We start from the raw sequence: 14,831 nt of genomic DNA, 5'->3' as shown, positions 1-14,831 counted from the left end.
ACAGTAAATGAACATACTTTCCAGAAGGCCAACAATTCACTAAAAATGTTTTTTTATTGGTCTTATGAAGTATTCTAATTTGTTGAGATAGTGAATTGGTGGGTTTTTGTTAAATGTGAGCCTAAATCATCACAATTAAAAGAACCAAAGACTTAAACTACTTCAGTCTGTGTGCATTGAATTTATTTAATACACGAGTTTCAGAATTTGAGTTGAATTACTGAAATAAATGAACTTTTCCACGACATTCTAATTTATTGAGATGCACCTGTATATACAGTATATATATATATATATATATATATTAGGGGTGGCACGGTACATGTATTCGTCCCGAACCGTCACGGTACGGGCATCTCGGTTCGGTGCATGAGGCCTTACGACGAATACAGGCAATTCACCCCCAATCCAGAAGGGGGCGCCCGCAGTAATGCAACACTGTTTGATAACTGCCAGCAGAAGAACAGCGAATGAGTTGCGCACTTGAAAACAAAGCCCACTAGACAGTGACCATGTGCTGATTCTGAACGCATTTCTCACATAGACTGACAAAGGAGTATATTTTAAAGGATTGCGCACTCAACTGTTTGCGAAATGGGGCTTTGTGCTCGTGTATCCTACCTCTCTCATTCGGCACAAATCCAAATATTCCATAATATTTCCATATTTGCGATGTAACATATCTGAATGCTAAACTATTATTTATTATGTAAATTATAGGCTTTGTATTTCAGTCGCGTTCCAACGGTGACACACAGTTTACGGTGACCGGTTTATTTTGATAAAGTACCAACTATGCTGTCAGTTTAGCAATACTGGAACTGATGTGTGTTTTTATGTGTGTGTGTGTGTGTGTGTGTGTGTGCGCACTCCTGCGCGATCACTTCAACTTTTTCCTTATACCAGCAGAATCAACTTTAAACACTTATTAATAATCACTGTATAAAGGTCTGCTTTTATTTGTGTGTACACACAATGAAAACAAAACAGATTTTATATATATAACATGTAATAATATTTAGTATTTTCATATCTAGATGGAAAAAATTGTAATTTGCACTACTGTCCGTTAAAAATAAATGAAAAGAAACTGAGCATAGTAGATTTCTTTTTTTCCCCCTGTTGTACAGAAATCGTATCAAACCGTGACCCCCTAACCGAGGTACGTACCGAACCGTGACATATGTGTACCTGTGCCACCCCTAATATACCTGTATATATAATACACCCCTAATATACCTAATATACCTGTATATATATATATATATACAGTATATATATATATATATATACAGACATTCATACACATACATACATTCATACATACATATAAAATTTCACCTTTAACTCTGCCACCCAGTTTACACTACCTAGCTATGTCTGAGTGAAACTGGATAAAAAAAGAAAAATACACCATTGAATACTTGGAATACACCAAGTTTGCACACCAATGCTACATTTATTTCATCAAATTACATTAATATATTATTTATCAAAAATACAGTAATATTGTGAAACATTATTAAAATTTAAAATAACTATGAAAATAACTAAAATTTTAAATTGTAATTTATACAAAGATGAATTTTCAGCATCATTACTCTAGTCTTCAAATCACTCTAATATGCTGATTTTCTGCTCAAGAAACATTTCTTATCAGTATCAATGTTAGAAAAGTTGTGCTGCTTAATATTTTTGTGGAAACCATGTTACATTTTTTTTTTCTTTGATTAACGGAAAGTTTTATAACATAAATGTCTTTACTGTAGCTTTTGATGCATCTTTGCTGCATAAAACATTATTTTATTTTATTCTAATTATGTTATGAGGCCCTGCTCCATAGCAGAGCCAAATTCCATAGCAGAATTAAACAGTTTGTATTACTAACGCAGAGTGAAATATAAAGAGTGTGAAACATGGAGTAATATATCCCAGAACTGTTAATCGTGGGATAAAAATGACCCTGGATTAACAGTTTGTGTAGAAAAGTGTGAGAAGCTCATTATTGATTAGATTTTTGCACTTTTCCTGGTTTGGCTTCTCTCTCAGAAAAAAAATACAAAAGCTGTCATTGGGGCAGTTTCTTTTCAAAAGGTACACCTTTGCACTCTATTTATCCCTAAAGGATGTATATTATATCTTAAAGGTACATATCAGTATTTTAAAAGTGTATAGTGACCATTATCAGTTCAGCTATACTTAAATTATTATTATTATTTTATTTTTTTTACATTATAACTGGTGTCAAACACAGACTTTGAGTATTTTGCTGCTCTCTCTGCCTGAGCCGTGCCATCTTCTCACACACAAAGATGGAGAAACCTGGCTGACATTTCTGACTCGCCCTCACTCCTAGCCCATCTTGGCCAGTCCAACTCAGAGTGCTGAATAAATCTCAGGCTGCTGTATGGAGAGATTTATAGGAGGACAGGAGAACAGAACTCCCACTGGCCTGCTCTTAAAGGGGGGCAGCAGCTGTAAAAACAGTCCGAAGCGCTCCGGTCTTCCAGTGATTATCACCCAGTCCACCGCTCGGTTGCATCAGACCAGGTTCTCGTCTCCATGGAGAGCTGCTAGGCTGCTGGCGTGTGCGGCCCAGTATGCTCCCACAGTGGACCCAGAGGGGATTTAAGGTTCCCTCCTTTAAATGAACGTCTTTGGCTCTTTTGTCGGCAGATTTTGGATACAATAGACTTGCCCTCTTGATCCCAAGGAAATAAATTTCTTCCCAGAATGACTCTGTTACAGTGTGAGGAGCAAATGAGACGTTACCATAACAACAGATGTGAGGAACATTTATGGCTCCAACAGGATTTTATAGCTGATACAAAACAAGTTCTATAAAAAGTTCCATAAATGTATTCACTAATGTAAAGTTACTGCAATAAACTTTAAATAATACAGGCTTTAGCATTGTTATTGCTCATGCATACTACAGGTAAATAAAGAAATTAATAATGTAATAATATTATTATATTTCATAATATTGCATTGTTATTTTTGCAAATTATACTTTAAGCAATATATTTTGCATTGTGCTTTAGTTTTAAAATTAATTCAAATTAGGCATAATTATTTTATTTTTTATTATTTTAATGTATTATTTTGTTAATCTGGTAAACTACTACAGATAACTACTACTTTGAGAATATAAATAATGTAATATAGTAAACCTTTTTCTTATAATATAATATAATATAATTTTATAGTTGATACAAAACAAGTTCTATAAATAGTTCCATAAATGTAATTACTAATTCAGACTTGCATTAAACTTATTATAAAATAAATAAAACAGAAAAAATACGATTTCATGCATTAGCATTTTTATTTACTTATTTATTTATTTATTATACTCAAGGTTAATATTTATTTAATTTCACAATACTGCATTTTTTTATTTTGAAAATTAAACATTAAACTACACATAAAACAATAGATTTTGTATTGTGACGTTGGTCACATTAGTTTTAAAATATTTTATTTTATCTTTATTTTATTTTATTTTATTTTATTTTATTTTTATTATTTTATTTTATTTTATTTTATTTTATTTTATTTTATTTTATTTTATTTTATTTTATTTTATTTTATTTTAATGATCAATTCGACAGGACTACAGACTCTTTTTCCTGAAATAAGTTATAATTTATCAATTATAATTTGAAATATATACTTCATAAGAATATAATATAACATCATATAATTATATAATACATGATTATAAAAAATTCTCAAAAACCCTCAGTCAATTACTTTTCATATTTTAAAATGCCTCTCTGTGTTTTATATATATATATATATATATATATATATATATATATATATATATATATATATATATATATGAGCAATAAATACTCACGAAAGTGGCAAAAGGATATAAAATCATCAAAATGTATAAATTATAAAATAAATTTTGTTGGTGTTTTTTTTTAATTAATTTATTTTAAGTTTTTATTTGGTACTAATTTGCCACTAATCTAAAAACTGACACAGTCACCTATGTGTGTGTTTGAGCTCGTAATGGTGCAGTGAACACACAGCAGTGTTCTGCTACATAACGAGACATTCACGTCTATGTTCTCTGGGACTTTATAGGAAGACAACAGCAATAAACATCCCGAGTCACTTGGGAGGCCTCTTCGCTGTTTGGAGGGCCACAGGAAAGCCTGAGCCTCTCCATTAAGGTCTCAGTATTATCATCATGCCTTCTTTGGTTGCAGCCCTCACACGAGAAGATGTTATCACATCTCCATTGCTGCCGCTACATCTGTCTGCTCATGATGGTGCAGCAATCCAAAGTATGTAGTAGAAAAACAGAGCAGCTTCCTGCTTTGCCTTCATGCAAAAAGGCCTGTGTGACCTAAGAGCTCCATTAAAAGAATTACTGTCATTTGAAATGAAATTAACTGCTAGCCTCCATAATTAATTTCTCTCTTTCATGTGAACAGTGCTGAATTGAGGCAGAGTGCGTGAGTGTATTTTGTTTTTGTTAGCTCACGAACATCTGTTCGGTCACACACAGCAGTAGAGGCGCATAGTTTTCGCACTGTTTGTTGTGCAAGATGTCGTGACACCAGATGTGCTAAATCATGTGACTTATGAAGGACATGAGAACGCAAATTTAAAAGCTAAGGAATGGGGGAGATTTATAGGATCTGTATTTTGTGGAATCTTAAAAGCATGGATGCAAGGATATTATTTTTATGTACTGGAAGCCTCCTGGAAAAATTGGTGAACATAGTTGTAAGGATACTTTCCTCCTTAGACCACCTTAAAGTTTAAAGCAACAGAGAAAGTCTTGAGGTTGCCACCTAGTGGTGCAACAATCCTAAAATCCATCAGTGACAGATAATCTAGCATGTGGACACTCAACACCATTTTTAAAAATCATCCCATTATGAGTGCAATCAAAACTGAATCAAGTATTAATCCATATTAAATTACATTCGCGTTCCTGTAGTTTAAACAGAAGAGCATGGTGCTAGCAACACCAAGGTCATGGGTTCATGTCCCGCAGAATGCATGAACTGATGAAAATGTAATTTATTAAATATAATGTAGGCCTAAGTCTCTTCAGATAAAATCATATGCCAAATGTTATTGTAATTGAATACATAATTTGTAAATTATTATGTACTTTACAAATGAATTAATTCATTTATTCATTTAATTTAATTGTGTTTCATTTGTAAAGTATGTAATAATTAACTGGTTATGTAATAAATTACAATAAAAGTTAAAATTATTCCTAAAAAAATATTTAGCTTTGCATTATTTAACACTTGTGCTGCAAGACTCAAACTGTAGAAAATCTTTTTTTTTTCGTTTGTTTATTTATTGACTTCATTGCAAACCAAAAGATAAGATTGTTAATTCTATTCTATTCTATACTTGTGTTGCAAGTCTCAGAACAGTAAATTTTAATATTATATATTTAATTTTATAGATACATATTTACATTTATGCATTTGGCAAATTCTTTTATCCAGTAGAGGAACATAAGCAATTTGTCACAAAATATGTATAGCATTCAGTACCATGTTTATTAAAAGGTTACATTTGGAAACAATGCAGAGAAGAAAAAGGACGATTTGTGTGTGTGTGTGTGTGTGTGTGTGTGTGTGTGTGTGTGTGTGTGTGTGTGTGTGTGTGTTTGCGTGTGTGTGTGTGTGTGTGTGTGTGTGTGTGTGTGTGTGTGTGTGTGTGTGTGTGTGTGTGTGTGTGTGTGTGTGACATCAATGTATATTTCTAAAACAAACATGCTTCTCAGGCTGTAGATGCACATTCTCCTGGACATCTTTTTTGTACTAACTGCTGTTGCTGTCTTTTACTACTGCTGTTTTCACTCACAGTGGCAGCACTGCAACAGTTTGCGGGTCTCTCAACACATGACACAATCCACTGTGGGCATTTCCAAGCAGCCCGTAAAACACTGCGGCCTCCAAAACAGCATGCTCCATTTAGCTCACGCCACCCCCTGTGTGGATAAACAACTCTCTGAAAAGACATTTCCCTCTTAAACTCAACATCTCCACTAACCCAAACTTGAAAAATTATAAGAACAAATCAAACCAATCCTAAACCAATCACCAAACTTCATGCTTTCTATAGCCGGTAGCAGTCAAACCGATTCTTTCCACTGATTCGGCATGATGAATCATAACTGTAATGAACTGATTTGGTGTATCCAGCTTGTTGGTTGTTTATTTTCTCCCCTTTTTCACATTCCCCCGCTGTGTTGGAAACGACTGATTTAGACTCTCAGAAGAGGAATGTGTTTCAACAGATGTGTTTCTCACCACAATCAGCGCAGTGTACCGTTTATCAAAGCCAGCTGTGGATGGAGGTGTGTGTCAGCAAAGCATCCTTAGATGGAGCTGAATTTAAACACTGTAGTCAAAAGGTGAAAGAACATCCATAATGAGTTTTTCTAATCTGCTAGTGGTTACTGTAATTACACTATTATGGTCTTTCTTCACCGATAGCCATAACATTCTATATATATATATATATATATATATATATATATATACATATTATACATATACATATATTTGGAGTCCTGTCCTTGGAAATGTCCTTGTTTTACAGCATGTTTTTCACTGCTTTTTGCCATGAAGAACTTTATCTGGATGAGAACGGAGCATTATTAACATCAATAATCAAAAGAGAATGTTATTGGTTTCAAGGTAGTCACATACTAACTATTCATGTTAAATCAAAAGCAATACTGTTTGTATTTACTGTATAAATGGGTAAATGGGCCTGAACAGGAGTAACAAGACTAAACAATTACTCTTACAAAGATCCATTTCCAAAATCACCCGCATAAAATTGTAATTACTGTAATATTAAATGCAGTTAGAAAATGTTGCAAATATTTGTTAACTATAAATAATAATAATAATAATTACACACACACACACTCACACACACACACACACACACACATATATATATATATATATATATATATATATACTGTATATTCGATTTAATTCTGTTAATAATTATGTTTAATTATGTTAATTTTGGTTTTACTTTTTTCTTTTTTCTTTTACTTTTGCAATGTGTTTTTGTAAAGTCATAATTTTGTCATAATACCGGTTTGATCAGTTTGATATTTGCAATAATTAATATTTACTTTTTTTATGGTGTGTGTTTTGTTGAATTAAATAAAAACCTATTTGATGCTAGCATCCCTCATATCTATTAATTATAATAATTAATTATGGAATCCACAACAATTTAAAAAAAGGAAAAAGCATGCAAAAATGTATTGTTTTATTTCTTAGATAATAACAAGTGAGATTTCAATGATATTTAGACAGCTGAACAAGGAAATATCCCCAGTTTCCATTTCAGAAATCTGCTCACCTTAGTTTAAATATTGTAACTCTATTACAAATTCTTAGGATTGCTGTACCACTATTCTTAAATTAATAGTTTACCCAAAAAAATGTTTGTTTGTTTTTTTGGGGGTTTTTTTTGAAAATTGACTGACCTCTTAATCACAACAGGTTTGGAGAGATTTTGCACACCAAAGAACACTTGTAGAACACTTGCTCACCAATGGATCAGAATGGGAGTCCAAACACCTATTAAAAACATCATAATAATCCACAAATAATCTACACAACTGCAGTCCATCAGTTAACATCTTGTGAAAAGAATAGTTGCTTGTTTGTAAGAAATAAATCCATCATTAAGGGATTTTAACTTTAAACCATTGCTTCTGGCCAAAATCCCAGTCCATAATCCATAATAACGCTTTCCTCCACTGAAACTATGGTGTTAAACTGCTACCAAAACAATAAAGGTCTACCTCGTTTTTAATTCATAGTTAAATAAAACAAGTGAGATTTCAATGATATTTTGTTTTTCATCTCAGAAATCTGGTCACCTCAGTTCATAGCTCATATTGTAGCTTTGTTGAACTTTCCATCTTAATAGTGTCGTAAACGGCTAAAACATATAGTTTAAGCCTAGATATTTCCATGAAAATCTCAGGAGTCCCAAACAATTTGTCTGTGCTTTTCACAAAGCCACCTTCTCTCATATTTATAACAATAAATGCACCAACGGCATGAAGATTTATGGTTCTGAAGCAATTTAATAAGCCATTTTTGCTTTGCATGCACAAATTTGAAAGTTTGGTGCATTGTGGCAGCCTTGAACACCATCCACACCAGCATTGCTTCACTCTGTATGCAACAGACATATTACATTTCAACATTTTCACCACTCTTGTAAGTCCAACCGTTAAAGGGATGCCACTCAAAACTGGTGAGGTGGACAATAATTGCCAGCGTGGAAGTTGAGCGATCCTAATCATCGGGTGTAATCCTACATGTGTTAAACCACACTCAGTTGGCGCATTTCCATGAGACAAACCCCTTTGTATGAGATTATATTCCTGTTTTCCCCCTAACACCACAGTATAAACTGTAAAACCTCTAGTGAGCACTTGAGCTTGACCACAGAAAATGGTCACATTACATGTAATTTTAACTAAGGCCAGTCTTACTGTAGTGGCTAACTCTAAACGCTCGGTATGTTTTCTGCTTCATGGAATGTCGCTGGAGCCGGGCTGGAGCGATTTCCTCCCGCAGTGTCCGTCCAGTCAGGCCGAATGGGTGTTTTGCAGGATTTTGTGGTGGAGATATTCGCTTCTGCGTGGGACAGTGATTTAGCTTGGCTTTTCCATTCATTCCCTCTGGCATTGAAAGCTCTCATCACAAGCTTCCTTTAAGCGCCGGAACAGAAGCTATAGCACAGAAAGCCAGACGTGTAGTGCTAGACCTGGAGCCTTGTGTTTGTCTTCCTCCTTCGCGGAGAGTGAATTATATGGCTTGGCTTGTCTTGTGGCTTGCTTTAGATTCTTAAACTGCCATGTTACTAAAACATGTGTGGGGTCATATCATATGAAATTTGTTTTATTTTTTCCTCAAATTACATTTGAATTAATAGTTACTTGTTTTGCTTTTTAATTTTTACATTTTAATAAATGTTAATCGTCAAAAAGCACATCTTCTCGACTGAGTTCATGAAAATTTAACAATGTATTAATATATGAAACTATTAAAAAAGAATGTAGAAATTCTGTATTGTGTATTTAATTAATCTTTTAAAAATGTAATCAAATAAAGATTAACAATTAATTAAATTTTTTGCAAACAAGGTGGGTCTAAGTGGGTGTTTGTTGGGTGGAAAAGTTGTAAAGTGGACCAGACATTGTGCCGTTAGTCAGAAGTCTTTCTGTGGGACACTAAGCAGAGGTCTACTTCATGTTGGCATGAAGGTTGGGAAAGTGGATTAGTTCAGGGGAATTTGGGGGTTTTTGCAGCACAATGAGACAGATGTTTATGGTGCGGAAGTCAATGACAGAATGAGCAAGTGCTGGAATGATATAAATATTGTCTGGATTTATTTAACCATAAAGCACTGTATGCAGTTTTCTGCCAGCTCAATTTGAACCCAACTTTATTAATGCGAGATAGGACTTACCACATAATTTATATGAGTAAATATCCATAGCATTGATGAAGGTTTAAGATGAATATAATACAGTAACTCCTTATCAATATAATAACTGCCTGATTGCCTATGCAGAACTGACTTGGTTCAAGGTATCAAGGTATTTTGGGTGTTGTTGTTGTTGTTGTTGTTGTTTTTAATACCGTTCAGAGGTTTGAGGTTGGTAACATTTTCTAAATGTTTTGAAAGTCTCTTATGCTCACCAAAAAAATATAGCAAAAACAGTAATAATGTGAGAATTTATTACAATTTGAAATAACGGTTTTCTATTTAAATATATTTTAAAATGTCATTTATTCCTGTGATGCAAAGCTGTATTTTCAGCGTCATTACTCCAATCTTCAGTGTCACATGATCCTTCAGAAATCATTCTAATATGTAGATTTGCTGCTTAGTTAGTGGTTTCTTTAACTAGTTATTTTTTTTAAATGCTGTACAGTGAATAAACCTTATGCCATGACTTACATTATGTATTTTTCTCTTTCAGATCCACATATCAAAGTTAGTGGTAAGAGAGACAATGTGAAGGAAGCCAAGGAGAAGATCATGTCTGTCCTGGACACAAAGGTGAGCATGTCAAGTCAGATTGGGTGACTGTTATTTGGTATGTCATTGTGCATTTCAAAAATGCCTCATTCGTTATCCCTGTCATTCTTGGTTGCTGTAGTAGCTGGATGCGTTTGGTTTTATGACAGCTGTGATATTTGAAGTGATGGAATTTGAAGACCCTGAGAGGAACTATGTGGAGCTTGACATCAGGAGCTCCTCCTATATTTATAAGGAATGAATCATGCTTAAATCATATTGGGCAAAAGGAAAACACATTATAGCATTGGCTGACTGAAGCCATTGGAGGTTCGGGGGCAGCTGACATCTGTGGTTTCTGCTTTATCAAAACATTTCAAACAAAACTATTTCCATTCTTCTCGTAATTTATGCCAGACATAATGCAGAACATCCACCAATGCCAACTGAAGATTTTGTCGTAACATCACTGTAGATTTGTGAGGTAAATTCCCTCAAACGTTTGATGTGAAATGGGAAATGGTGTGTGTATTGACATCTCTCTATAGACTTGATGTAATGGAAATCTGACTTGGCTCTAGCTCATAGATCTAATTCAGTATGTCACAACTTTAATAAAGCTGCTCAGAGGGGAAGGATCTGTTTTCCTGTATTTAAGACTGAAGCAATTTTATTCACTTTTAAAATATGTTAAATGTTTTAATGTTGGAAGTGCAAGCAAGTTCCTCAGCTCGAAAAACACTGCTCTGAAGCAAAGCACAATTAGCCACCATGAGCAAACAGGGCGTATTGTGGCAAGTCATGCGCCAGCCAAGCAAGTATGATTGAGATAAAAAGTAAAAACAGTAAAATAATAGTTGTTGTGCTGCTTAATGTCTTTTGTATTACATTGTTTGAATCAGATACATCTATTATATTCTGGTATATATGCAGTACTTCTGATATATGGGAATGCTGTTGGACAAATAATGGCATAGAAATTACACCTTCAAAACCGAGGTGACTATGGTACTGCAGTTAATACAGACCAACTCTTTTGTTTCTTCAGAGCAATCGTGTGACTCTAAAGATGGACGTCTCACATACCGAGCATTCACATGTCATTGGTAAAGGGGGAAACAATATCAAGAAGGTGATGGAGGACACAGGCTGTCACATCCACTTCCCTGACTCCAACCGCAACAACCAGGCTGAGAAGAGCAACCAGGTGGGATTCTGACTTACCCAGCTCATGTAAACAAGTCCAAATCTCATTTCACCCCAAAAATCAAATAAAAAATATAAGAAACTGCTTAAATTTGTGCATAATCTAAAATGATGCCTATTTTTAGGACCGTTAGCATCTTTAATATTGCAGCGTTATTTTTTACAACCCGAATTCCGGAAATGTTGGGACGTTTTTTAAATTTGAATAAAATGAAAACTAAAAGACTTTCAAATCACATGAGCAAATATTTTATTCACAATAGAACATAGATAACACATGTTTAAACTGAGAAATTTTTTAATTTTATGCACAAAATGAGCTCATTTCAAATCTGATGCCAGCTACAGGTCTCAAAATAGTTGGGACGGGGGCATGTTTACCATGGTGTAGCATCTCCTCTTCTTTTCAAAACAATTTGAAGACGTCTGGGCATCGAGGTTATGAGTTTCTGGAGTTTTGGTGTTGGAATTAGGTCCCATTCTTGCCTGATATAGGTTTCCAGCTGCTGAAGAGTTTGTGGTCGTCTTTGACGTATTTTTCATTTAATGAAATGAAACTTGCACTTTGAAACAGTCCATTTTAAATGAGCATTGGCCCACAGGACATGACAGCGCTTCTGGACTATGCATGATATGCATGATAGAGCTTTAGTTGGCATCTGCAGATGGCACAGAGTATTGTGTTTACTGACAGTGGTTTCTGGAAGTATTCCTGGGCCCATTTAGTAATGTCAATGACAGAATCATGCCGATGAGTGATGAAGTGCCGTCTGAGGGCCCAAAGACCACGGGCATCCAACAAAGGTCTTCGGCCTTGTCACTGACGCACAGAGATTTCTCCAGTTTCTCTGAATCCTTTGATGATGTTATGCACTGTAGATGCTGAGATTTGCGAAGCATTTGCAATTTGACGTTTTTAAAGTATTACACAATCTTTTTATGCACTCTTTCACAGATTGGAGAGCCTCTGCCCATCTTTACTTCTGAGAGACTCTGCCTCTCTAAGACATCACTTTTATAGCTAATCATGTTACAGACCTGATGTCAATTAACTTAATTAGTTGCTAGATGTTCTCCCAGCTGAATCTTTTCAAAATGTCTTGCTTTATCAGCCCTTTGTTGCCCCTGTGCCAACTTTTTTTAGACCTGTAGCAGGCATCAAATTTGAAATGAGCTCATTTAGTGGATAAAAGTGTAAAATTTCTCCATTTAAACATTTGTTATGTTCTCTATGTTCTATTGTGAATAAAATATTGGCTCATGTGATTTGGAAGTCTTTTAGTTTTCATTTTATTCAAATTTAAAAAACGTCCCAACATTTCCGGAATCCAGGTTGTATCACTGAGCTAGGGTAGACTGAGTACATTTGAGACGTGTACAGTTGAAACACCTTAAATAACTTGCATACACAAGAACCCCGGGCCGTGATATTTGCTCCACACATGTGTATTAGTGTGCTCTTTGATCGTGGGAAATTTGAATTGTGTTTCCACTTTGAAGATATCGGCAAAAGTTTTTTTTTCCAAGGTGAGATTTTCATTTCACCATGTCCCTTCCACAATGAATAGCTTATTGTTATTTTATGATTGTTAAACTTAAGATATATCATTGCAAACGTTACTCTGTGCTCTAAAAATAGACATATTTTATGACATTGTGCCATGCAAGGTCTTTTCATAATCTAGAGAAACGTGCAAGGATGTCAGTGGGGTACGGTTGAGACACAGTGTATCAACTGTACCCGGATTGGTGTCCTATTGCTTCACATGCTGTTTAGTTGTAGTGTTATGATAATAGGATAAAAGTCACATTTACTCATATGCTATGCAAATTCTGTTATTCTTTCAACTGTCTATTATTAATGGACATGTTTACTAACAGGAATGTTAAAAGGATTACATAGCATTTTAAGAAATATACAAGGTGGTAAAGTGGGTACGGTTGAGACACCCTTTAGGTTGCTATGTACTGTATACAGTAACAGTTCAATCATAGAAAATAAAATGCATACAGAGGCTGTGTGTGTTTGTGTACTGGTATTAACTACATTATGGAGACCAAATGTCTCCACAAGTATAGTAATACCAGTAAATTCTAATTTTATGGGAATATTTTTAGGTCCCCATGATGAAACAAGCTTATAAATCATACAGAATGATTGAAAATGTAAAAATGCAGAAAGTTTCGAGTGATGCGTAGGTTTAGGGGTCGGGTTATAGAATATACAGGTATTGATATTGTTATTTTTACTGTTATGTTTACATTTGTACTGTTTGCCATATATTTTTTTGTGTTAAATATTTGTTCCTATTTTGTTTAACTGAATCTGAATTAAATAAAGCAAATAAATTAATTTATTTTTAAACTGTAATTACTTAAAACTGTAATTTTGTAATTTATTACATTTGCTATAAATGGTTAGCCAGCTTTAGAGCATTAAGAATGGGTGTCTCAAAAATGCACCTCATGTTTATGAGCTAATTGTGGAAAATATAAACTGCTTATGGCTATAATCAAATTATGATATTTTAGTACACAAGCAAAATAAATATCATGTGAAAAATCACTTCACTAGTTTTTGTGTAGTGATGAAAAAAGCAGAAAGTGTCTCTACTGTACTCAGTCTACCCTACTGATTGTATGCATATTGTCTGCAGCCTAAGGAAGGATAAAGACTGAGCCATAATTGGATGTGAGACATGTTTCCAGACTTGATGAAGTGGGGAATGTGGAAATTGAGCAATGACATGGCACTCCCTCAGAGTGGGCTCATGTGTTGGTTTCAGAGTGACTGGTACTTGCTGACAGGTGAATGAGAGCCAGCCAGAGCAGAATGAAGAAATCTCACCTCCTAGTGGTGCTCGTATGATAACATTTGGCAGACGAGTATTTTTCATTCTTAAGGGATTAGTTCACACAAGAATGAAAATAATTTTCTCAGCCTCATGTCGTTCCAAAAGGCATGACACTTTTTTTTCTGTGGAAAACAGATGAAAATCAAATAAAATATAACATAACTTGTTCTCCATGAATATACAAGTGACTTTCTTGTTCCTTTTCTGCAGGTGTCCATAGCCGGCCAGCCAGGGGGAGTGGAGGCTGCCAGAGCCCGAATTCGGGTAAATAAACATTCATAATATGATTACAAACGTCTGTGTTATTCTGCGATAAAGGCAGGAAGTAGAAGTGGGAGGCTGTTATTTATCTTGAGGAAGTTGACAGGTACAGGGGGTGTTAACATAAGTGATTTTTTGGATGAGATAAACACATTCCTCAGCATCCCAGCGGTCATCCCAGCAACACAACAAGCAGCATTTATCTTTCTCCGGATGTTTCTAGTTGAGAACTTGGTGCTTGAATCAGAACCGCTGCCCTCTGTTGGTATTTTATAAGCATTACAGCCTCTTCTATCCATTTCAATGGCATAAAAACCTTCCTATCACAAAGCTTTACAGGCAAAAGCCTTTAAATAGGATAAAACATGAGGAATAAGAAGGTGTAAGAAGCTTTTAACACTCAAGGTCTTGAGTTTTACTTATAAGACCAGCTTTAATAAT

The 14,831-nt window shown here is 34.6% G+C and overlaps 1 protein-coding gene across 1 annotated transcript in view; it reads left to right on the top strand.

Annotated features, from left to right (window-relative positions):
• bicc1b (BicC family RNA binding protein 1b) overlaps positions 1-14,831 on the top strand; it is a 96,197-nt gene that overhangs the window by 46,734 nt on the left and 34,632 nt on the right. Inside the window, exons 4-6 of the mRNA XM_058793980.1 lie at positions 10,031-10,110; positions 11,117-11,275; positions 14,340-14,393. Of these exons, the coding sequence (XP_058649963.1) occupies positions 10,031-10,110; positions 11,117-11,275; positions 14,340-14,393 (293 nt within the window). The remainder of the gene's footprint in view (positions 1-10,030; positions 10,111-11,116; positions 11,276-14,339; positions 14,394-14,831) is intronic.

Source organism: Onychostoma macrolepis, chromosome 12 (genome assembly GCF_012432095.1).
Source record: "Onychostoma macrolepis isolate SWU-2019 chromosome 12, ASM1243209v1, whole genome shotgun sequence".
Lineage (NCBI taxonomy): Eukaryota > Metazoa > Chordata > Actinopteri > Cypriniformes > Cyprinidae > Onychostoma > Onychostoma macrolepis.
The sequence above is the reverse complement of the archived record's forward strand: the minus strand, read 5'-3'. Positions and strand labels throughout refer to the sequence as shown.